Source organism: Cydia pomonella, chromosome 2, assembly GCF_033807575.1.
Source record: "Cydia pomonella isolate Wapato2018A chromosome 2, ilCydPomo1, whole genome shotgun sequence".
In the NCBI taxonomy this organism is placed as follows: Eukaryota; Metazoa; Arthropoda; class Insecta; order Lepidoptera; family Tortricidae; genus Cydia; species Cydia pomonella.
In genome coordinates, this window is record NC_084704.1 from 11,716,393 (window position 1) to 11,742,598 (window position 26,206).

Sequence of the window (26,206 nt, forward strand, 5' to 3'; positions counted from 1 at the left end):
ATGGGTGCATAGCCAACATGCCAATCGTTTACGCATATTAGTGCTATAGAGAGACAGATAGTGTATGTGATGTGATGATCTGTATCTTTCGTGAGAGCGTTTCGTTGTCGTAGCGTAAACGATTGCCATGTTGGCTACGCACCGAGGGTGCCAAGCCAACATGCCAATCGTTTGCGCATATTAGTGCTATAGAGAGACAGATAGCGTTTCGTTTTCGTAGCGTAAACGATTTGCATATTGGCTACGCACCCATGCTGCCTAGCCAAGAAGCCAATCGTCTGCACATATTAGCACGATAGAGAGAGAGATAGTGTTTCGTTGTCGTATCGATAAGATTGGCATGTTGGCTACGCACCCATGTTGCCTAGCCACGATGCCAGTCGTTTGCGCATATTAGTGCGATAGAGAGACAGATAGTGTTTCGTTGTCGTATCGTAAACGATTGGCATGTTAATTAGAAGTTTAGAGTCAAAGTATTTTTTACATTTCAAATATTGTTAACGATGTGCTGATATTCGTCCTGAAATCGAGACTGACTTCGGGTCTGAAATCGGGAAGGGTGGATGTAATTGGCGCTTTAGCCGAAAAAAATGGCCCTACCAAAGCCGTGCTCGATCGGCTTGTGCACGGCTTTTTGTTTTCTCGTTTCGCTCATCGCGAGGCTGTAAGCGCCAATGACATCCACACTTCCCGATATCGGGCCTGATAATCGTTTTCGTTTCACGGAATATCAGCACATCGTTAACAATATTTGAAATGTAAAAAATACTTTGTCTCTAATTTTTTTATATATACTGTGGGAAACAAGTATACGGCCCTACTGATGGTAAGAAAATGGTGGTGATTGCCAAAAATGTTTAATGTTTGATATTATTGCATATGAACCGTTTTTTTACATTCCAAACGTAAACGTAAACTATGTGCTGATATTTGGTGAAACGGAAAAATAATCTTTCTCGGGCCCGAAATCGGGTCTGATATCAGGCCTGATAAAGTGTGGATTAATTGGCACTTCAACGTTGTCTGGGGGCCTACCGCCAAAATAGAAGTTCGTCAATTACAAGCATTATACTCTTTGACTCTAAATACGTCTTAGTGAGAGTAAAAGAGAAAGATCTCCGCAATTTGCGAGCTTCGATATCTTTAATCAATATTTACATCATAGAAATGCTAAGGGATGATGAATACTTTATCATATAATAGAATAACTAAATTATTGCGGAAGACATTCATTTTAGTTGGTTTTGGCCGGTGTCCCATGGATTTCCGCCGTTGATTATTGTAATATCGAACTCACAAAATCATACTGGTTGATAATTGATAATAATATATAAAGTTGGGTTATAATGGTTATCTGTTCATTTTCGGTAGTTGAAATCCTTTCAAGTAAAATTAAAATTGTAAAAAATGCTGATAGTTCATCGATATGACTAGCGATATAGCCACAACTTTGAGTCACTCATTGTTAATCGTATATAAAAAGTGCGTGTGTGTACACACGCACACTCACACTTTTATACTGTAACCACACGGCTACGGCGACAGGCCGGCCGGCTCCCTGACATTGCGTTGCGGGATTGCGTAATGCATCGCAACCATAAGTGTTTAGTTTTAAGATTTATTGTTATAATATGCATATTAGTTTTAAGGTATTTATTTATGAGCAACTATTTGCTTGAAATAAAGATTTTCATTTCATTTCATAAGCTCCATCTTTAAGAATATTATATACATGGTTGAATGAATCAAGGACTCCACGTTGACTGTTCTCAATACAATTTTGAATATTCAATCCGTAGCCATTTTGGTGGTTAAACTGCTTTGTATATGTGTGTAAAAATGTGTAAGTATGCGTGGGTTTTTAGGGATGTGGACTTGTCGATTTTACTCATATTATATATCGATAAGAGCTACACAGCGGAATGGAATAGTGATTAATTGAAGCTTTGATATCTTCACTAAAAAAACATCATAGATATGCTAATGGCTACTTGCGCAAAACATATTTTAGTAGTTTTTTTTAACAGACTAGCGAAGATATATTATCCCTGGTAGGCCGTCGACTTCCGACCGATTATGCCATTTAAATTACAAATTTGATTAATTTAAATAAATCATAATTCCAATAACTCGAAAACGACATATGCCACTTGACCCTTGGAGTGGTAGGCTGGTAGGCCGTCGATTCCCGACAGATTATGTCATTTAAATTTCAAACTTGATTTATTTAATTAAATCAAAGTTCCAATAACTCAAAAACGACATACGCCACTTGAAGAGTTATCGAAACTTCAATTAATCGCTATTCCGTTCCGCTATGTAGCGCTTATCGACAATAACATGTAGTCCATATCCCTAAAAATTCACCTTGCGCATTTTAACAGACATATACACAGCAAATGAACCATCAAAATGGATAAGACTTGATTTGAAGTTGATCTTGTCAACAGAATGGTTGTCCTATTTAGAAAAATGGCATTTTTACTAAACCGAGGATAGAGAAGTAATACTGGTTGACTGCGCCGTCAAAGAAAACAAGGAGCCTAGCGCGAAAGAATACCGAAATTCGCATATTGCGGGGATCTTTCTTTTTTACCCCAATGAAGGCGAATTTAGAGATTTAGAGTGACAGAAAAATGCCCGAATTTGCGAACTTCGATTCTCGTGGTTATAGCCCAGATAACGTTGGGCCTTGTGTGTCACAGCTTTATATATTTTGTTGCATTAAAACATTCAGGCGTTATTACCTTTAACTAAAACTGATTCAGTTGCATGAAGCGTCACTTACTACCAACATAAAGATAATATTTAGGTTCTGCATTGATTACTTTTTATTTAATCTGCTCTTTGCAGGATAATGTTGCAAATGTATAATTTATAATAATAGTTTTTAAATTTATTTAATTCATCCATTTATCACGTTTCACCTTAACAGGAATCTTTGAGGAAATAAGAAATTGTTAGTGCGGTGTACACATCCGCAACAAATCGCATGCAAGTCGATTCCAAAATGGTGTCGTTTGTTGTGCTTTCAAGGAATTTTGTGTGAAACAACAATACAGGCAAGTTGTATTCACATATTGAAATGGTTGCATGAAGAAAAATATGCGTTATATTCTAAAACCTCAATAGTTGACACTGTCGCTTAATGTCTCGTCAAAAGAATTTACCTGTTCTGCCGTTTTTTTCCACTTGTTACAAAGAAACTTGTCGCGACATCCTAGTAGATATTAGACAAATACTTCAGAATTCACGTTTAGTTATAGTTGATAAGAAGATTATTGTATTTTTAGGCCTACAGTCTCCACTGTTAGTTTAAAAAGTCAAAAAGGGAATAAGCGCGGGCTAATATGGCATTGGTTGGGATTGGCGTCATTTGACTTGTAATTACCGCTGTAATTGAAATGACCGTGCCCAAAAATCTTGTTCTATTGAGCAAACTTGCCAATTTACAAAGCAATAAGCTGATGTAAGGTGTATTCCTTCTTATTTAATTATCTTTACCGCCAGCCCAATTTCATTCTAACCTCGAAACTTTCCGCCGGGTGCGGCGTCTTACTAAGGCATTTTAAAAGATGCATTTTGTTCATTTTCAGATGTATTCGACCCTCTAATTGACCCAAATCCAACTAGATTGTTGGTAATATGGAAGAGAAAGAAAGCATTCCTGAAAACTCTATGGAGGCTGTGAGTGAAGCATCTGGGGACAAGATCTCTGCAGAAGATGAAACACTTCCCAAAAAGTCTGGAGAACCCCAAGAAAGTGATAACAAAAACACTGATACCAATAATAGTGATAAAGCAAAAGTTAGTGATGTAGGCAAAGCAACTGATAGTAATGGTGATTCTGTGAGTGATAAAGATGGTGATAGTGGGCTCCAGAACCATGTGGAACATGAAAGTGTTAGTGATCAAAATGGTATGTAATCAAAATTATCACTATTTATGTAGTTTATAATATCATATCCCGTTCTTAAAACTTTAATCTATTCTTGCTTGTTATGCTTATGCTTACCTATTGTATGCTTGTTAGTAATGGTTAGTCTTATAAGATCTAGTAGTTGAAAATCAATGTAACAAAGTAACAATGATTTGTTGATATTGTACAGTTGCCATCAGATACATTGGGGTGGCCAAGGTGCTGACTAATATCTGAATACGCCTTTATTGTACATGCTAGAGTGTGTGTTCAGATATTTTTTAGCACAGATATTGTTAAAGGAAGGGTCTAAATTACTAAAATTCTTTGTACACAACTCTATTATTAGTGCATAAAAAATTACCTAATATGGTTGTGACCCTGTCATGAGGAAACAAAGAAGTTTCTTCTTTGACATACAAAAAAGAAACTGTCATTTTAATATCTGGGAAATTAAATTATTTAATATTAATTTTATTTGGTACAATAGCAGCCACACAGCTGTTATATAAATATTTTATTGGGGTTGTAATTAGAAAGATGCACTCAGGGTCAGGGACAAATACTAAAATAAATGAATAATTGTTTATTTCCATTAAACAAGCATATAATATATATACATAGGTGTTCAATATTTCATTAGGCAGGGAGCTCGGGCGAGCCAAACGTGCGCGCTGCCTCAGCCGAGGCACGTTTACACTGGCTGTTTTGTGCGCGAGGTTTTTGCCTCGCGCTTATGCGCGCTCTGTGTGGACCCGTCTATTTACACATTATTTCCAGCATTCTTCTTTGCTGCGGCAACTAGCTCAACCATACTTTTATGAAGTTGCATAAGCCATAATAATTTTCTCAACACTCAGAAACAAGGTTACTTGTTTCTCATAGAATATCTTACTATTCCAGCAATTAAATTAGAAGATGCAGAGGGTGCAGAAACGGTAGATGATCCACCGCAGAAAATAGAAGCTCCAGAAGAATCAAACAGCCAAGAATCTGCTAGTCAAGACTCTGCACATGAATCAGTCCAGGAAACCAGCTCTGAGCTACGAGAAACTAGCCAAGATTCAGAAGCCACTAGCCAGACTCAGGAGACAACCCATGTGGAGAAAAAGGATGATGATGTGGGTAAACCTGAGTTTGAGACAGCACCTAATGTTCAGGATGAGCCTCAGGAAGATCATACAAAGGTAAATACCTAATTAATCTAAATTCAGACATACTAAGATGAAATCTAAGGTGAGATTAAATATTCTTGAATGAAAAGGCATTAAACTTATAGGAAATTATGAAACTGGTCACAGACAGTTATAATATATATTAATATACTGTAATATATGGGCAGATATCTAATAGTATAGCTAAGCACCTACTTTGTGCGAGAGACAAAATATATTGTCTTATACCGATCTATATATCCTAGGTATTATTAAGATGCCTTGCTATAAGATATTGTAAGATACCAAAATATATATTATAGCTTTGTGTGTTGACTCTGTATATCTTTTGGTACAGTTGTGTGCAATATAATAGCAGTCAATAAGAAAATTAGGGGAAAACCATAACTTTAAATAAATTATATGTATTGAATCTTTTTTTTATAATTTATCTGCATTACTTGACCATCTTATATGTAGAGAAGTTTTTTCTTTCTGGATGACATAGCAGGGGCAGCTTTTGGGAGTGGCCCGCGTCGCGCATCAGGTTGGGCAGTTAATCTTAACGTGAAGTAGCTAAGTCGATGCAGAGTTAGCTAAGACGGGCTCTTTAATGTTTGTAAAAAGACGTAAGAGGAGTTAATTGCAAGAACAACTTAAAATTAAAATTTAACAACAACAAGTTAAAATTTGTTTTGCTACACTGCCATAGCAATTTGGTATACATATTATATTAATAACAAAAAGAGCCAACTCACTAGTATACCTTATACGAAAGACCTTTAAGACAATTGATAAAGAACTGTTCCTAAAACAATATAAGATGTACATAAGGTTTCCTCTTGAATATGCTTGCCAAATTTGGAGTCCATACTTTCAGAAGGATATTACTTTACTTGAAAAGGTGCAACGCAGGGCAACCAAGTTGGTATATGGACTATATAACTAATGTAACAAACCATACAACCATAGGCTTGCCAGTCTTGGTTTGACAACCCTAGAGCGAAGAAGACTTGCCAGTCTTGGTTTGACAACCCTAGAGCGAAGAAGTCAGAGTGGTGACCCCATTGGAACTGAACTGAACATTTATTTTTTTTGTTTTGTCGTTTTATGTTAATAAAGTGTTTTGTGCAATAAAGTGTCATACCTACATACAATTATAGTACACAATTGTATTTTTTTCGTAGGGTTTTCATGGTATATTTTTTTAACTTCCAATATTATTTGAGTAAAGGTTACAGTTATTTTTAAAACAAGGAGGAGAGGTAAAGTAATACAGAATAATTATAAAAAAAAGGTATGTTGTTGTTGTCGTCCTAAAGCACCCCAGAGGTGCAAAGGGCCTTCACAAGCTCGCGCCACCCCTTCCTATCTTCAGCTCGCCTTCTGGCCTCGCTCCAGCTCAACCCGACCGCTCGTAGCTCTCTTAGGACTATTTAATAAAATAATCGGACAGACAGACGAACATGACAAATCTATAAGGGTTCCGTTTTTTGCCATTTGGCTACGGAACCCTAAAAAAGGTATAGTTTTCGCTAATTTTCATTTTCTTATGTCATGCTATTATATGTATTGCACACAAATGTATATTATCGCTCCATCTCTGACGGGCTTAAGTCCTTCAATAGTATTGATTCTGGATCATTCTGGGGTAAACTCGATTAAAAAAAACCTTTTTGTAGTTGTGTTGCCATAAAATGACACTAGATTAAACTAGAACTGTAAGGACATTTTCATTAAAAGAATCTATCATTTATAGAATATATTGGTCACTTCTAATTTTTTCTCCAGGCATTGGACCCCTTTGATGCCCTACTGAAGGACAAAAGTGACAGCACTACAGAAACATCCACAGCTAAACCAAGCGGGGAAGTCAACTTGGATGATGATGACGATGACCACAATGCAGACAGTGTTCCAGCACATGATGATGATCACACTGGTAAACTGAACACTTATCATTAAAAAAAAATGTAATATTTATAACTCAACTTGATAAATGTATAGCTATAGGGAATGCAATAACTGTCAATTGGTAACAATCAATAATTAGGAGTAGGCTACTTACTGCCTTAATACTTCTTTCTGTTAAGTATCTGGTCTCACTTGCTACAGTATTTCACTTTATCTCTTTAAATTTAATTTAAATAAGTAAAACAGGAGTATGTCTAAAGATAACTACTGTCACATACCTTTTTTCTAAAATTTCACAGAAGAAACCCCCTTAGATGATAGTGGAAGTGTTTCCGAATTAGCAGAGGAACCTGGAGCTGACGAGGAAATTATGCTGTTACCTGACACTGAGCGGGAGATCTCAGAAGCTGACAAGGCAGAAGCAGAAAAAGTGTTGGCTGAGAAGAAAAAACAAGCTGAAGGTTTGTGTCTTGATTATACAATTTTACATCATACATTTATTTTATTAAATAAATATGTTACACTAGTTGGAAATTATAGCTAATGTAGATTTGATGACTGAAAGACAACAAGCAACTTTGGCAACTCGTAAGCCATGAAGATTTGCATATAGGGCGCACGACAAAGAATGATGACATTATACAGAAAGGAGCATTGATATCCTCATGTCAATGTTTCTTAGCTTTCATTGAGTACTCACAATTATTATAAACTTTTTCTCCAATATGCTCGGAAATTCACCTTATTGTAGCAAAAATAGTACGGGAAGTTCTTCGTTATGGTCAAACTCAAATTAAAAAAATTCAAACCATTATTGTCGTGTTTTAGCGGACGGGAAATTATTACTGTATTGTTTTTTACTTTTTAAAAACATGTATCCACTAAGAAAAACGCATAAAGCCAATGAATATAGCCGCGGGCTGCGTCTACACGACGCGGTCAGCATCATTTCAAGCTATAGGATAGAATGGTGTAAGACCGTCGTATACTGCTTAATAAAATCAAAGACTTATAACTTTAATATTTTTTTTAAGGATCTCATGCGTGCAAGTACAGCTTATATTGCACAATTATATTGAATGAGCGAATATTGAATGGTAATGAATGGCTGAATAGTTGTGCCTTTAACTTTTAAAAAATAATTAAAGAGGGAATTTGTTTTTGACGTTTTCGATGTGAAGGTTCGATTTGAGTGCTGGTTGAAGCTTAAATTATGATTATTTTACCTGATTTCCTGACATATTTGGAGAAAAGCACTATATAATGCCTCGGCAGGAACAGCAATTCGTGGATTCGTCTTCTTTGACAAAATCGAAACTCATCCACGAATTGCGCTTTCCCGGCCTCTGCAATAATGTAATATTGTCTGAACAGCTGCTGAAGCAGAGACAGTGCCCAAGACGGAGCATGACGCGGAAAACGATGCGGACGAAGATGCAGAGGCGCCTTCGGAGTCCGTGGGCGACGCACCCACTCGTGCGGATGCTCCGACGGACGACCATGTCGGCGGTAAACATTCCCTGTTATTTCATAACATCTGGGGGCCTAGCCAAGATGACAATCGGAGTTAGAAAACGCCAATCGGAACTTAAATAATGTATGGAAATAGTCACATGACTTTTTGTAGCATCTGTCATACTGATTCCTTTTTTCTTTTCGTTTGTCGATGTACGATTGTCATCTTGACTAGGCCCTCTGCACGTAAACCGCTCTCCAATTGATCTTCCAATGTCTTTAAATAAAGTTGTGTTAAGTTTATTTGGACCTCTCCAACTTAGCAATTTTTGCTAATTTGGAGAGGTATCCAACTGATGACAACTATGTGTATTTATTAATATTGGTGTATAATAAATATAAATTTATACTACATCATGGTCGATTAACACGAAAACGGATGCACTATATCTATGTAATTTTTACCTGTAAACTTTTTTTTTTTTCTGTTTGGAACTGCCGTCAGTCGGTAACGACTATAATCAGTTTTGATGTATGTAGGAATTGACATTGGGGTTTTGGAGACCATCGTCTCATTTAACCAAACATTAATTTTGCACAATGTGCTTCCTTTTAAGTCTATGTACAGTTTTAGTCTTATCCAGTAATTTTGAAGCTAGTGGGTTAGGGTTACCTGTAAACTAGCTCACCATTACCCAGCATTAATCTCCAGTGAAAACTAGGTAATCATCTTCCTTTTTATTATAATATTACAGATAAAGAGACTGAAAACGAACATGACGAGGCGCCCGAAGCTGATGACGAGAACTTGGTTCCCAACAACATTCAGGAAATTAGTCAATTTGACGGCACTTGCGTGCAGTGCGCCCAAAGTAAGGCCTGCACCTACCGGTACGTCGACAAGGACGGCGACTACAAGTACATCTGCACCGAGGCCTGTCTCACCGCCTTCCAGGAGGTCCACCCCGGCCAGTACAATGTCTGTTCTAAGAAATACACCGTGGAGGAAATAACGCCCAAAACACTCACCTGCTCAGAATGCGAGGAAAGTAAACTCTGCTACTTCTATTACAACTATGATGGCGAACACACGAATTACTGCTCTCTTACCTGTTTACACAGTATGATGGCAGATGAAAAGGAAAAATATGTTTTCAAACGCCGGCGGATGGCCATTGATGAAGTAACTCCATCGGAAGCCGAGTGTCTAGTCTGTAAAGAAACTAAACCATGCTCGTATGCATTCAAACTATACGGCGAGCCCGTTGCTGTGTGCGAACAAACATGCATCAAGGAATTGAATAGTAGAGAAAATGGCAGGTTCCACATAAAAAAGAAACGAGTCACTCGCAAAGCGGCTGCGCAAGCGGCAAGTGTATCAAATCCTCCTCTCCTCAAATTAAAAGTGATAAGCAATGCAACAGACAAATATTTGGACGAGGCGTACAAACTACAGCCCAAGACGCCGGCCATGGTACAGGCGGCCAGGGAAGAGAGAGAAAGGACATTCATCAGGAAATGCTTTCAGTGCAATCTACAACTAGACTTAGAAAGTGATAAAACTCTGACGTGGGAAACCATGGACTTCTGCAATGAGGTGTGTCTGGGAAGGTATCAGAACAAGATAGGGGCTCGTTGCGCTAACTGCAAAAACACCGTCACGCACACTAGTTTAGGAAAATACTGTGTAAGATTCGGGTATGATATCCGACAGTTCTGTAACTCTGGGTGCTTGGAAGAGTTTAAAAAGGGCCTGAAGATATGTTGTTATTGTCAAAGAGATATATCAGTCGGTCACCAAGGCTTCCTAGCGCCAGTAGGAGATAAGGGCCAGTTCAAAGACTTTTGTACTCAGATCTGTATGGAGAAGTTCGATCAGATGAGCAAGAGCCCGCTACCGCAGCCCGTGTGGGCGAAGTGCGCCGTCTGCTCTCTGGAGAAAGGGACGACAATAGAGGTCGAAGTGAGTGAGAATATCGTACAAAGGCTTTGCTCCGATCCATGTTTTGCTGCTTTCAAATTCGTCAATAACATATTTCCAGGTAATTTGCATTTAGTCTTGATAAAACAGTTTTGTACAAATAAGCTTTTGATTTGAACTAAGTGTGTGTATGAGTGTAGTTGAATTTGTTACATAAAATTGATCATGTATTCCTCAGACCAATGCCGATGGTGCAAGAAATACTTCGAGCGCAAATCCTCAAACTGCTTCACCATCTACGAAACACAATCCCCCGACTGCTTCTGCTCCAAGTCGTGCATGAACGTGTACATCAGCAACTCCCGACACATCGTGCCGTGCAACTGGTGCAAAGTGAAGAAGTACAACTTCGACATGATACGGCGAGTGCAGAGCTCGGGGCAGGTCGTTATGATGTGCTCGCTCAACTGCTTGAATCTCTACCAGGTCTCCGTAAACGCAGTGTCGTCAAGGAGGTGAGCACTAGAAATTTAAGTTTTCTGGCCCTATCACACTGGTACAGTCAAGGTATTAAATATTGGCATGGGCAAAGATACTCAATACCTTGGCTGTACCAACACAACAAGGTATATGAGAAAATTCCTAAAATATGTTTCGTATTATGAAGTAGGACTCGGTAAAGAGACATTTTCTTTTCAGAATAAAATGTGATATGTGCAAGCGAACGTCTCTGGCACAGTACCACTTGACGATGTCGGATGCAACAGTTAGGAACTTCTGCACGTATCAATGCGTCATGGCATTCCAGGTAAAACACGTAATTAGATTTTGATGTCGCGTATCTTCTTAAATACCTAATCAATTAAAAAATCTTGCAACTAAAACCTAATTCCCATGTCATATTATCTTATTTTTTCTAGGGTCAATACTCAAAACATACGCCGCCCCTAATGTCGGGAGAATCGATGGACCAACAAAAGGCGGTGCCCACGGGCGTCCCCAGGCGGACGTACTCCGGCACAGGCCATAAAAACAACGGTAAAAGTAGGTTATTTTTCACCCGCATTTCTACACTAATTGGGTTCAACACATTCACATTTCTAATTGGGTTCTTACTGCAATCTCGCAACGCGCTCTGACGTTCAATTATAATTTTTCTGTCCAGCCGCAGCAAAGACGCAGACGCGGTCGTCCGGCCTGCCGGTGATCTCCAACGTGCAGTCGCTGGCCGCGCCGCCGCCGCTGCTGCCGGCCATGACCTCCATGACGCGCGCCAAGGCCAAGCGGCTGCAGGTGCAGGCGCCGGCCCCGCCGCCGCCCGAGCCCGAGCCCCCGGCCGCCCCCAAGACCCCGCCGCCCCCTCCCAAGCCCCCCACACCGCCGCCGCCCCCGCCCCCTAAAATATACAATCACGTCATAGTCAAAACTTTGCCCCCCAGAGAAGTAGCCAATAAGGCGACTATGTCGAAACCCATGATGATCTCGAAGGGAGTCTCTTGCCGTCCGCATCCGTGCACTAAAGAATGCCAGACCGACCCGAGCTTGGAGCGGCGCGTTCTGATACCGGTCCCGGTGCCAATATACGTCCCCGTTCCTTGCGCCATGTGGTCGCTACCGTTCCCTGTCCCGGTACCGATTCCGATACCGATCCCGACCCCGGTGTTCATACCGACGACCCGGAACTCTGCGAAGGGGATCATGAAGGAGATCAACAAGATCCATGATAAGATGCCGACGGATCCGTTCGAGGCGGAGCTGCTGATGATGGCGGAGATGGTCGCGGGGGACAAGAAGAAGGACCAAAGCGACTCTGATACTGATGATGATAATGGTGAGAAAGTTTTCCTATCTGTATGCGTATATTTATGATGGTATCTCCCTAACCCTGGTCAGCTTTGAATTGTTGTTTACATAATAAATGAAAGTTTGAACTGTAAGCTAACATATACCTATGTACTGGTTAATGTATAATGATAACCTTTCAGTGCCTTCAAAGAGTAAGTAGCATTTATTTTTTAAGCACTACAATTTTAGTTCAAAAATTAAAAATCTGCCAAGAGCATGTCCTGCCATGCTCAGAGTAGGGTTCCGTAGTTACTCTTCAGTCACAATAAGCTAAACTAGAGTTTAAAGTATAGTAGATTATTAACCAAGGGATGAACTGTACGTTTTTTACTATGAAGGGGAATTCTGTTTGTTGAAGACCCCTATTAGTTTTATTTTAATTTATTTATTTATTTATTTGGAGATCCAACAGCTGTGACATTAACAGAGAAAAATATAGTAGATACAGGAAGCCAATTATAGGAACTCACAGGTAGTGACATAAACATAATACTAAACTAAGATTACGCACTATTGCAACCACATATGTGAGCAAAGCGAATACAAATGATACTTAATAAGGATAATGTGGGAGTTCAAAATTAATTAACTTAGTAACATAATGAGGTCTAAAGTAAAAGTATAAATAATAAATAAGTAATTAATAGATATCCCACACTGTAGGGTTGAAGCAAAAAAAATAAATTCAACCCCACTTTACGTGTAGGGGTAACCTAAAAAAATAAAAATTTTAGATTTTATTCTACGACTTTGTCGGCTTTATTGATTTATATATCCATGCCGAATTTCAGCTTTCTAGCACTAACGACCACGGAGCAAAGCCTCGGACAGACAGACGGACATGGCGAAACTATAAGAGTTCCTAGTTTACTACGGAACCCTAAAAAGCACAAACACTTGATGCTACTCCATATATTATGAATAATTGAAACTTATATACATGAAATGACCTTTATATATATATACCATCTTACGCTTAATATTAATTGAAAGTTGCGCAATATTTACCCATTATAATTAACTAAACCGGGACTTAATCGCGTGGAAGTTTATGTTTAACTCAAATGTCTTTTTCAGCAGAGGAAGGCTTCAGCCCAGTGGCCGGAATGGACGGCAACAACGCATTCGGCGAGGACATGCTGCAGATGGCTCTAAAAATGGCCACCGAGTATGAAGATCAGCCTGTCGACCTCGAGTCTGCCATGACGGCCAACACAATCACGCCGAGCTCGCATCCTGGCATGCCTGGTAAGTTACGAAGTTTTGTAACAACGCGTAGCGAGGATTTGCTAATGGCGGTCAACGAGTACGAGGATCAGCGACTTCGAGTCCGCCATGACGGCCAAATACAGTCACGCAGAGCTGGCAATCTGGCTTGTCTGGTAAGTCATGATGGGCTCATTTAGACGGTGCGAGAACTCTCAAGCGAGTTTCATTACATTGCGGTATTTGATCGGCGGGCTGTATTGAATGAAGCTTCAATAGTCAGCAATTTAACTACGCATGCGAGTTCGCGCGCCGTCTAAATGAGCGCTAAGGGTCGGTTGGACCAAACCGTCTGTCACTGGTAAAGCGTTCGCTAAATGTTATTGTTTGATAAAGGAGAATGGGCAATTTGTCCCATGGATGTATACTGTTGAGACATATCTCGTTTGAAAGGGTTTACTCTTAGCGTTATTTTATTGTATGACACCAACTTTGGATAACATGCAGGGACTGAGCAATTTAAAAAAAAGAGTGGCCAATATAAACTGTTGTTTTACAAAGTACTAGTTATGTAGCCGGTTGTTAGGTGTTTTGTATGAAAGAATATGAGAAATTCTAGATTTCTGTTTACCACTACTTACGTTTAAGTACGTACAGGGCTGGAATTAGTTGATATAACATATGCTTGAAGTAAAAATACTGCTATTAAACACTGAAACTTGCTTGTATACTCAAGCCATATATATTATTTAAAATACATTTTTATAAGGTATTTTAATATATATATACTTGCACTCAAATGCTTGCAGGGGCGGTAATAAAACGAGTTTTTTCGTTAATTAATTGTGGTAAATGCCGCTTTGTTTGTTCTACCTGGCACTAGATGGAGCCTTGGTAGCAGTTTGGGTAATTTTTACTATTGGTATATACATTTGAGTCATATCCTATTTGGAAGGTATTCAATTAAGCATTAATTACTTATATGACACCAAAGACCGAAAGTGTCCAGGGAAGATGATATTAATAATTTTGATCATGCGCTGCGGCGTAAACTGGAACTAAAAAATGTCATTTATATAGAGTTACTTTTGTAACCATTTACATCACTTTGCATGCCTGAAATATAATGAAAAAGTAATTTATATATTTTTTTAAATTATTACCGCTCAATAAATGGCACTCAACTACTTAATTATGAATTTTCAAATCCTCTCTAGTACTGACATCTTGCGTGCAATAGGAGAACCGAATGAGCGGCAAATGCTGGATCCGTATAGTCGCTTATAAACGCTAAAAAATGTCACCGAAGAATAAGTTTGTTTAATTCGGAACTTTGACAATAAAACGAGTGGTTACCTTGAACTAGTAAGTTTCGTCTATTTATCTCTCTTGCTCTTACATATTCGAGTGATAAAGGTAGAAAAAGCATTATATTTTTTAAAGTTCGCGTTAAGTCCCGCTAGAAACGTTATATAAACTTATTATTAAACATGAAATAAGATTCCTAAGCAATAAGTAGGTAAGTAAATGTACTTATGGAGTAGTTGGAGTACCATAATTAGCAGCAAGAAAATAAATCTAAGTTTATATGTTACGATAAAATAAATCGTAAAAAGGTACTATGTACATACTTTGTTTTGTCTCTCTGCAGGAAAATTGTGTAAAAGTGAAACATTTGAGATTGCGTCGCGGTTCAAAGCAACGTTCCCTTCGTTTGCCATATGAAGCAGGATTAAATTGTGTAGTTTTAAGTTCTCATGTAAGTGAATTGTCAAATTCTTAGTGAGAATAAAGAATCTTAAACCTAAAATTAACGCAGTGAATACATTACAAGTATCAGCGACTCTTAACTGCTTGCCAAGCTAAGATAGTAGCGTTCCATTATATATACATATGAAATAAAAACTTTTGAATACATTTAACACCTTTATTTCATATAAATTGAAAAATAACTGACGGCATACATTTTCTTCACGGTCGCACAAATATTATCAGGACGAGTCGACAAGTTACTTTAAAGCAAGCATTGGTGAATAGGTGCATCCAGATCCAGATAAGGGAATGCATGGTTATTGCGCCAATCTCGGACCATTTGCGATTAGTTTTCTAGCTGGAGCGGGTTAACGAAAAACAGTAACTGGCGACGCTAACTGGCGCGGACGCGTGCGATGAATTTTACCTACAAAGGCACCCGCGCGCGTGCACCCGCTCCGTGCACTCGCGCCAGCTAGCAAACGCCCTTAACCTTTTGAACGCCAAGAATACCTTAAGGCGTCGTAACTAGCTATGCTCAAAGCGTCATAAATACATTATAGCTGATATAGCCGCTGTCAGAGTAACCTTCACACTTTCAAGTAAGGTTTAGGGCATAGGGCGTCCGCAACGTCGCGCGTGTGCATGGAGCGAGCGTGCGGCTTACAGTATGAGCAACGCTAACTGGCGCGACTGCTTTTACTTACAAAGGCACCTGCGCGTGCTTGCCCGCTCCGTGCACTAGCGCCAGCTAGCAAACGCCCTTAACCTTTTGAACGTCAAGAACACCTAAAGGCGCCGTCACTAGACATGACTTAAGGGCCATGAACACATTAATGATTATAGCTGTTATAATCGCTGTCAAAGTCAAGGCAAGGTAAGATTGAACCACTATAGAAGGCAGCGAAGAGGCCGGCAATGGAACTGGTAGCGTTTGATGGAGACAATCAGTTTTCTGTCAAATGCAAGTTCAAATTGGCCTGACTGTCTCACTCGCACACCGGAGCCGCGTTTCATATAAGCGTACTTTGTTATATCCAATCGACCCGCTCTATTCAGTAGGTTTCATTATCTCGATCCATCAGTTAAGTAACAATCTCTTCAATCTGTGGATCGAGATGGTGGATCCTACTGGACAGATGGAACCTATGGATAGGAAAACGTTATGCTCAACAATTTGGTAGCAGAAGCGATGTGATTTTTTAAAATCACGACTGTGTCATTGACATAATATATCTGAGGACGGGCCTTACGGGCAATAAGAATGGGGCCAGTACAGCGGTGTTACGCACACGAGTTTGAGCCAATCGTGCAGTCTAACGCCACAAGTACCACAACGTGATTGGTTGATGAGTTCGCATTATGCACGCGATTGATCGCATCTAGTTGCGTTAGACAGCACGATTGGCCCGAGGAGGACGCTCCAAGTGGGCTTGGTGAGCCCGCTTGTGACGCGCTGGAGGTGGACCGTCGAGGAAGAGGAGTGTCGGTATTGCGGTGAGCCGTTCTCCCTATCCTCGACGGCCGAGGTGGGATCGCAGGGGAAGAGGCGTGATGGTATCACGATGCGCCACTCTCCCTATCCCCTGCGACCTTGGCGGGGCCGTTCCGCAGTAGCGGCGTTGGTGGGGCTGCAGAGGAAGAGGAGTGTCGGTATTACGGTGTGCCGTTCTCCCTGTCCTCTGCAGCCGAGTTGTGGTTTACGGCAGAACCATGGACCTCATCTGCCGCCGGGCGCTGGGAGTTTTTCTGGCGCCCGTGGCCTCCTTGTGGCGGGCTCGGGGGGGTCCGCTACACTGCAGGACGGAGGCCGAGGAGGAAGGCGCGTCGAACCATCTGGCGCGCCTAGCGTGAAGGGCCTTCGGGCATTTGCGAGGGAGCCGCTCGCGGGCGGCTGCCGCCGGTGGGGTCGCGGATGAGTGCGCAAGCGTTCCCGTAACCCCACCAATAAGGCGGCGAGGTGACATATGGGGGGTTTTTAGTGGGTATACCGTCGGCCTCATTAGCCTGGACGGGAGTCCCACATAACCACTCGGGTCGCCCCCCGCACCCGGGTGGTATGCGGAATGCATTTTCCCCCCTAGAAAAAAAAAAAAAAAAGACAGCACGATTGGCTCGAATTTGTGAATGACACAGCTGAACTAGCACTATCGTTATTGCCAGAGACTTGTCATACGCTTCGCTTGACAGACAGATGAAGTGTGCGAAAGGGAAGCCATCACGTATATGAACAAGCCACGAGTGTGAAAGAGGCAGACTACATATGAGAAAACGTAACCATTTTTTGAATTCGAAGGCGGCCGAGGCGGCCAAAATCATATTGCCGTATTTTTTAACGTTAAAAATATACGAGAATCAAAATCAAAAATAAATATTAAGTAATTTAGTGAAGATGGTGTCATGTTGTGTGCCGGATTGTTGTGTTTCAGGGCCCAAAAACCCAGGGATATACTCATTTCACAGGTAATTATGATAATCGTAGCGAAATTTTCGTAACGATATTTTATCAAATTAACAGCATAAAAACGTGTAAAAAGCGTAAGTGTGATTTATACAGTTCATTATAAGTTTTTCTTCAATTGTGTGTTAATATTTCATGATATTAGTCAATAATTTAGAATATTTTGTGTAAAAACCTAAACTGTTACTTTACGCTAGGGCTTGAAAAAATGTTCATATGACTGTATCGATAACTTGTCGGTATATTAGTAGGTATGGAATTAGTTGTTCACAAGACATCATTAAGATATTATAACCTTTATAACCGACTTAAAATAATAACGATTGTTATAATACCTTTTTTGAAGGTGCACATGTTCAGTGATAAATTTAAACTTCACTTTCCAACACATTACTTACATTTTAACCACTTTTCCACGGCTTTGCCGCCAACAGAAGGAAACACAAGACAGCGTATACACACCCAACCCAACTTGTCAGGCGGAAAAGGCGCGAAATACAAATTTTCTTTGGTAAGTCAACTATTTGCGCCTACTGTTAACACTTAGCATGTTTGTGTTAACGACATTGCACATGTTACACCACTCACACCCGCATACGACAGAAACCTGCTTTATCAACGCGAGTCACCTGCTTTACCGACAGCGGCGCGTTCCATAATGCTTGATCGGACTACGTTAGTAATTTAGTCAAGTAAAAACGAAAAAAACGTAAAAAGAGCGTACCTGGGTCGCCTAGCAGGAGGACGTCCTGTCGGACGCCCTAGGTATCGCTGGAGCGACATGGTGGAGGCGGATCTGCGCGAGCTTCGAGTCGACAATTGGCGCTGTCTTGTGAGAAAAGTGGCGCTGTCTTGTGTCGGAGGCCAAGTCTCATTTTGGGTCGCTGAGCCAACGGAGTAAGTAGTAAGTAAGTAAACGTCCCAGAACACCAAACCAGGTGAGAAAAATAAAAAATCGCAATGAGTGGCGATACGATTTTAAGTCGACACGAGTTTCGAATTAACTATTCGCAAATGTATTACAATACATATGGCCCTTAAAATGTTCGATATAGTTACGTAATGTGCTAATTATCGCACTAGTGCGGTAAAGTAGCTCCATATGTACTGTAAAATAAGTAACAATATATATTTGACCATTGTGACACATGTGTACCTATATATTTGACCATTTTGATGCTGACTGTAACGACTGTATCTGTAGCCTCGGTTATCACTATCAGTATTGTTATTTACTATGCGTCCGCTGTAAAAGAAAATTAAAGGTACTAAAGGCGCTAATAAGGTCTAATAGTAGTAATAATACTCATACCTATTACATTTTTTATACAAACAAACACATTTGAAAAAGTAGTCGATAAAGCAGTTAAACATCGATAGATTATTAATATGTTGTAACATGACATCACTATTTTTGTCCGCACATAGACAATTTACGCACACACTTGCATTTCATTTTTGGTCACACTTTTGAAGTTTGACAGTCGTTCTATACTATCCTATTTCTATGGTTATTGCCCCTAAGGTCGGTCCTTAGATATATGGTAAGCGTCAGGATGGCGGTGGACCTCAGCGAATTTCAAAGAAATATTTATAAACATATTGTACCTTCTGTGTACCTCAGTGTACCTTTAATAGAAACCAGTGTACCTTTCCCCAAAACGAGATATTTTACAAAACGTTTCACCCGCCAACCTGACGTCAGTCAATCGAGTCAATCAAGTCGTAAATCTTGCATTATACCACACTAAGAGTATGCAGTTATATTGTGCATGAGCTTAGTAGGTATTTCTATTTACAGAGGTACAATGAAGGTACAGTCACCATCATATATATCGGAGCGGCCAAGGTACCCACGAATATCTGAACATGCCTCTACTGTCAAGAGGTTAGAGTGCGTGTTTAGATATCTTTGAGCACCTCGGCCACTCCGATATATCTGATGGCGACTGTACCATATAACTGCATACTTTTAGTGCGGTATAATGCAAGATTTCATAGGTCCAACCGCAATCCTGACGTCAGAATGGCGGGTGGACTTTTTCTTAAATATCTCGTTTTGGGTTAGGTACACAGAAGGTACAGTATATTTATAAATACTTACTTACTGCTGTGGCGCAGCGACCCGAAGTGGATCTTGGCCTCCGACACCAAAGACCGCCATGCTTCTCTGTCCAAAACCGTTTCCATCTAGTCGACGGCGCCGAGATTAAGGTCTTTTTGCATTTCTTCTCTCCAGCGGGACCTACCTAGGAAGTCTAGACGGTCTTTGGCCATTTGGAACTTCAGAGTACGCCCTCCAGGCTGCACGATCCTCACCCATCTGGACTACGTGTCTGAGTCATCGGAGTCTGGCAGCGCGAAAAATCCTAGGACCCACACGTGGAGAGGATGGAACCTGGAGACTCCACAGGAATCAGGAGATTGAAGATCTGGTGTCCGAGCCGAACGTCATTGGATGTTTATAAATATTTCTTTGAAATTCGCTGAGGTCCACCCGCCATCTAGACGCCAGATGTCAATGCCGAGTGCGACCGCCCTTAAAGCGGTGTATTATCTCTAGTCTCTCCAATATGTTCTCCTGGTGGGTCCACGGGGTTTATTTTAAGTGTTATCATAAACAGTGTTCACCAGCGGGTCTACGGGTACCTAATTATTAATACCATGGGCCGACCATGAACACGATTCTATTTTGAACCCGTTGCCCGCGTAGCTACTTCAGTCTTAGGCGGTATATACTCTACACCACGTTCACAAAAGATTGATATTTTAGGTAAAAACTCACATTTCGCTATATTTGTCCTTAGTAAATACTAATTCAAAAACTACTGTAGGGCCTAAAATCTTCTGTGATAGTAATGTAGAAATAAATACTGTTGACAGGCGGTCAACGGTATTTAGTACAATAATTACACTAAAACAATTCGTATAGAATACAGAACCTATGAATAATATATACCTAGAGAATCTAACTTTAATGCAATAATATAATTGAACAAAAGAAATACATTAGTACGAGTAGTACGATCAACCTATATGTCTATTTTTAATAGTCTTAATGTTCGTGTATCGGTTCTGTATTCTATGGCCATTAATTATGCTTTATTTTTCAACTTTCTTTGATTACACACAAGTACACATTATATTTGCTTTTTTCTTAAACTTTATCTTGCCCATGTTCGATTCTTCTTATGTCGATGCATCCTCATTATTGCCGTATGGTTTCTGAAAATACAATAACAGTTTTTGTATTGTTTTCTAATACCTATGTTTGAAGTCGGTTTCCTATTTTTAAGAGAAGTTTTTTTTCATGTAAGTACCGTCAAGTGGGGTAAATTAGAGCAGTTGGGATACCTATCGACAATTATGTCAATAAACAGTTTTACGTTCCATCAAGAATTGAGAGGTTGCCTCAATTCCTCATGGAACCCATGATGTAAGCTAGACCTTTACACAAATATTCCTTAAACCTCGTTAAGCAAGTAGCTTCTTTACAAACATAACAAAGAAGACAAATCGTCTAGCGTGAAATACGCATCGTTAAAGAGTTCTTTTCTGGTCCTGTTCAGAAGTTCCACTTCTTCAAATAGCACTTTTTTGAATGGCAATGCCTGGTCTGTTGATGAAACTAAAAAACGCCTATAAGATTTGGGGAGTTCCCTTAATTCCTCGTGGTTTTGTCAAAAATAGGACCATCTTGGAACTATATACCCACTTTCAAACGATAACTAATTTTCAACATTGGTTCAGAAATGACGAAGATCTTACTTAACATATATACAAAAAAAAAGTTTTTGTAGTCGGTTAAAAAGTAGTATCTTTACAATACTTCCGTCCTTTTACTAAGTACTTACTTACTATTAGTATCAGATTGGAGTCGGCTCGAGAGTCGATAAAATGGGCGTCGCTACCCTTTCCGGGTGGAGGAGATTTCACCGCATGAAAAAGAGACACATATAGTGAGTTCTTACTGTTCTACCAAACTACATATATAAAGTAGTCGTACTTTTTGAGTCCGTATTCGAACTGTCTGGCTACCCGGCTAGCCGTGGCTGTGTACCTGGATTTTATACTCTGAAACTGGAACTAGTGACAGATAAGAGTCGATTGATGTTTTTTTTAAAGATACTTATACTTAAATAGAATTACTTACCTATGTTTAATTAAAAGAAAGACTACTTATACATAATAATCCTTACAGTTGTAACCTATTTAACCTACCTACCTACTTTTAATAGTAGCAGTTCGGTTCACTTAGTAGAAATACCTGTTCTAAGAATAATGAAAAAGAAAGAAGAGTAATAAAAATAATGAATCTGGAAGTCGTTGAGGTGTTCCGTTCTTCATCAGCAATTCTACTTCATCAAATGTCACTTTATTGAGTAAAAATGCTCGTAATATTGATGAAAATCCTAAAATGACTATATGTATGCCTATCCCATACAATATGAGAAGCTCCTTCGGTTTCTCGTAAAACCTATCATCAGAACTGGACCTTGACACAAATGTTCCTTAAAAGCCTTACATGCTATAAACGAAATAAATAAAAAACGCCTAAGGTAACATACTTGTCGTTGAAGAGTTCCATTTTGCTCAATATCAGCAGTTTCACTTCATCAAATGTCACTTCTTCAAATAAAAAAAACTTGATATGTTGACGAAACTCCTCAATTCCTCCCAATTGAGAATTCAAATCGATTTAAAATCCTCAATTCATCATTGAATCCATCATCATAACTGGACCTTGACACAAATGTTTCCTAAGAACCTAGCTTGCTACAAACTTAACAAAGAATAAGAATCGCGCGCGTTGAAGAGTTCCGTTCTGGTCAATATCACTAACTTGTTTAAATAAAAATGCTTGATATGTTGACGAGAATCCAAACATTACTGTATGTATTGTATGCCTATAAGATTTGAGAAATTTCTTCGATTTCTCATGGAACCCATCCTCAGAACTAGACCTTATGATACAAATGTCTTCAAGAACTTTACTTGCTACAAAATAAACAAATAAAACATATCGCGCGCGAATTGGCGAGTTCCATTTTGGCCAGCATCAGCTGTTGCATTTCGTCAAATGTCACTTTTTAATAAAAATGCTTGATATGTAAATAAAAATCCAGAAATTATAAGATGTCAGGAATTCCCTCGATTATTTATGAAACCCATCATCAGAACTGAACATTGATATAAATACACCTTAAGAACGTTACTCGCTACAAGCTTAATAAAGAATACAAAACGCGTTGCGTTGAAAAGTTCCGTTCTGGACAACATCAGCAGTTCCACTTGATCAAATATAACTTTTTTTAAATAAAACACCTAGAGATATTGATGAAAAAAAAAAACTATATGTATTTCTATAAGGTTTGAGCTGTCCATCATCAGACCTAGACACTAGACACTGGTGTCTAGCACAGATATTTCTTAAGAACCTTACTTTCTACAAACTTAAAAGTTCCGAGGAATTGTTCGGATTAATCTCTGCCGCCTCTTTCCGTCACCGCTTTACGCTACATCATTTATCATCACTCACATCTTCACCACTTAGATGGTTGGCAATCCTCAACTGTGCATTTCTCTAGAAACTTCCTGCCTCATACAGCTAAACTATGAAATGATCTGTTGCATGCGGTATTTCCGGCCCAATACGATCTTTAAAACTTTAAGGAAAGAGCGTATTCCTATCTTAAATGCCGGCACCGCACTTACAATCCCTATGGTGTAACAGATGTCCATGGCCAGCGGTAATTGCTTACCATCAGTTGATTCGTCTGCTAGTTTGCCTCCTATATCACAACAAACAAAAAAAGAAAAAATCTCGCGCGTTGAAGAGTTCCGTTTTAGTCAACATCACTAGTTCCACTTCATCAAATGCCACTAATGTGACACATTGTTCACACAATGTTCTCATGAAACACATCATCAGAACTGTACTTCGACAAAAATGTTTCTTGGGAACCTTACTCGCTACAAACTCAACAACGAAGAAAAATTGCGCGCGTTGGAGTTCCGTTTTGGTCAACATCAGTAGTTCCACATCATCAAATGTCACTTTTGTGAATAAAACTTGATAATATGTTGATGAAAATCCAATAAGTACTATATATATACCTATAACATTTAAGAAATTCCCTCGATTCTTCATGGGACCCATCATCAGACCTTTACCTTGACACAAATGTTCCTAAAAACCTTAGTACTTAAAACTTACTTGCTACAAACTTAACTAATAAAACAAATCGCGCGCGAGTTGGCGAGTTCCATTCTGGTCAACATCAGCTGTTACACTTAGTCAAATGACAATTTTTTAATAAAAATGCTTGATATGTAAATAAAATCCCAGAAATTATTACATGTATGCCTATAAGATTTTAGGAATTCCCTCGATTCTTCATGAAACCCATCATCAGAACTGTACTTTGTCAAAAATGTTTCTTAAGAACCTTACTTGCTACAAACTTAACGAAGAAAAATTGCACGCGTTGGAGTTCCGTTCTGGTCAACATCAGTAGTTCCACATCATCAAATGTCACTTTTGTGAATAAAAGTTGATAATATGTTGATGAAAATCCAATAAGTATTACATATATGCCTATAGCATTTAAGAAATTCCCTCGATTCTTCATATTCTCGATTCTTTATTTTCACCACTTAGATGGTTGGCAGTCCTCAACTGTGCATTTCTCTAGAAACTTCCTGCCTCATACAACTAAACTATGAAATGATCTGTCGCCTGCGGTATTTCCGGACCAATACGACATTTAAAACTTTAAGAAAACAGCGTATTCCAATCTTAAAGGCCAGCACCGAACTTACAACCCCTATGGTTTAGCAGGTGTCCATGGGCGGCGGTAATCGCTTACCATCAGGTGTGACGTCTGCTCGTTTGCCTCTTATATCATAAAAAAAAAACAAAGAAGAAAAATCTCGCATGTCCAAGAGTTCCGTTTTGGTCAACATCAGTAGTTCCACTTCATTAAATGCCACTAGTGGGAATTAAAAAGCTTAAGGTATTGATGAAAATACAAAATGACTATATGCCTATAAGATTTGAGGTGTTCCCTCGCTTCCTCATGGAACCCATCGTCAGACCTTTACCTTGACACAAAGGTTCCTAAAAACCTTGGTACTTGAAACTTACTCGCTACAAACTTAACAAAGAAGACAAATCACGCGCGAGGAAGAGTTCCGTTTCTGATCAACATCAGCAGTTCCACTTCACCAAATGTACTTACTTACCACCCATTTATTTGAAACAGTACCTAGGTACTCCATTTTGATGGCCTCAGTGTCCGATGAATAACTTAAAAATGCTGAAAGTAATAACAATTATAATAAGTTGGGGAGTAGCGACCTTACACACCCGAGTGCTCCTGGGGAGTTCTGTTACCGGACATACAATAATAATAACAATAAATAAATATTATAGGGACATTCTTACACAAATTGACTGAGTCCCACGGCAAGCCGAGAAGGCTTGTTTTGTGGGTAATCATACAACGACATAATAATATATAATATACAAATACTTAAATACATAGAAAACATCCATGACTCAGGAACAAATATCTGTGCTCATCACACAAATAATGCCCTTACCGGGATTCAAACCCAGGATCATCGACTTACTAGGCCAAACCGGTCGTGAAAAAAAGAGCAAAAAAAAAGAAAAAAGAAAGATATGTCAAAAGAAAATGCGATTTGGAAACGTTATTCGCCACTTAAAACACTTTATATATCTGGTTCACAGCATTTATTTGGTGCTGATATAATGCCTGCAATATTACCCGAGTACATTAAAATATGAATAAATTATCATAAATTCAAAAGATGGTCCCTATAACAGTTCATTTTTACGTGGAAAAATGGCTTTCATGTAAAATGTTTGTCAGAAATATTTTTGTAAGTATAGTACAATCATTAACTTAGATATATAGGTAACATTTCACGAATAAAAATACGGTAACACATATTTTTAATTATTTTTTTAACTTATCCTACGCAAAATAGAATTGGAGAAACTGACATAGGGACTATCATTCCACACGACACCTATAGTAAAGTATGAATCCGCTCTAAGTCCCCTTACATAGACAGTGGGAATTAAAATAATTCTTGTTCTGAAAACAATAAAATGTAAAATGATTAGGTAGGACAATCCAAACTTCTAAGGTCGCGTAGATCAGAAGTAGATATGAATTTGTTCGACAATACGATAGGAAACTTTTCAGCATTTACATTGGCGCATTTTTTTCTGGAATACTATCTAAATTGCACTTTGTATATATGCTACATTTTTTATATAATTTGGAGCCTTTATTTTCCATGGAGTCGAACGCTATATAGCAGCTATACGAGAAAAAATAATACTTTTATCTTACCTACCCCATGAATAGTGAAGATCATCAAGGAGCATACTCTCTGAGATCAATGGAATGCTCAATCCTTTCGATTGGAGAAAATTATAGCGTATTAGAAATATACTATTTTGTAATTACAATGTTGAATATTTTAAATTGCGTGTTTTGACAATTATTGTTGACAATATTACATTCAGAGTCATCTTGACATAA

General features: G+C 39.1%; 1 protein-coding gene across 4 annotated transcripts in view; it reads left to right on the forward strand.

The window, feature by feature from the left end:
• Positions 1 to 2,842: 2,842 nt before the first annotated feature.
• The window catches only part of LOC133534288 (zinc finger MYM-type protein 4), a 29,795-nt gene continuing 6,431 nt past the window's right edge, over positions 2,843 to 26,206 (forward strand). The window contains exons 1-12 of one of the 4 annotated variants that reach the window (XM_061873399.1): positions 2,843 to 3,062; positions 3,597 to 3,919; positions 4,823 to 5,106; positions 6,865 to 7,015; positions 7,287 to 7,448; positions 8,362 to 8,496; positions 9,198 to 10,484; positions 10,602 to 10,878; positions 11,063 to 11,171; positions 11,284 to 11,407; positions 11,529 to 12,194; positions 13,289 to 13,456. In XM_061873399.1, the coding sequence (XP_061729383.1) occupies positions 3,646 to 3,919; positions 4,823 to 5,106; positions 6,865 to 7,015; positions 7,287 to 7,448; positions 8,362 to 8,496; positions 9,198 to 10,484; positions 10,602 to 10,878; positions 11,063 to 11,171; positions 11,284 to 11,407; positions 11,529 to 12,194; positions 13,289 to 13,456 (3,637 nt within the window). In that variant the 5' untranslated portion in view covers positions 2,843 to 3,062; positions 3,597 to 3,645. Of the gene's footprint in view, positions 3,063 to 3,596; positions 3,920 to 4,822; positions 5,107 to 6,864; positions 7,016 to 7,286; positions 7,449 to 8,361; positions 8,497 to 9,197; positions 10,485 to 10,601; positions 10,879 to 11,062; positions 11,172 to 11,283; positions 11,408 to 11,528; positions 12,195 to 13,285; positions 13,457 to 26,206 lie in introns of all 4 variants that reach the window. The other 3 variants (XM_061873393.1, XM_061873405.1, XM_061873412.1) reach the window with 3 other exon arrangements.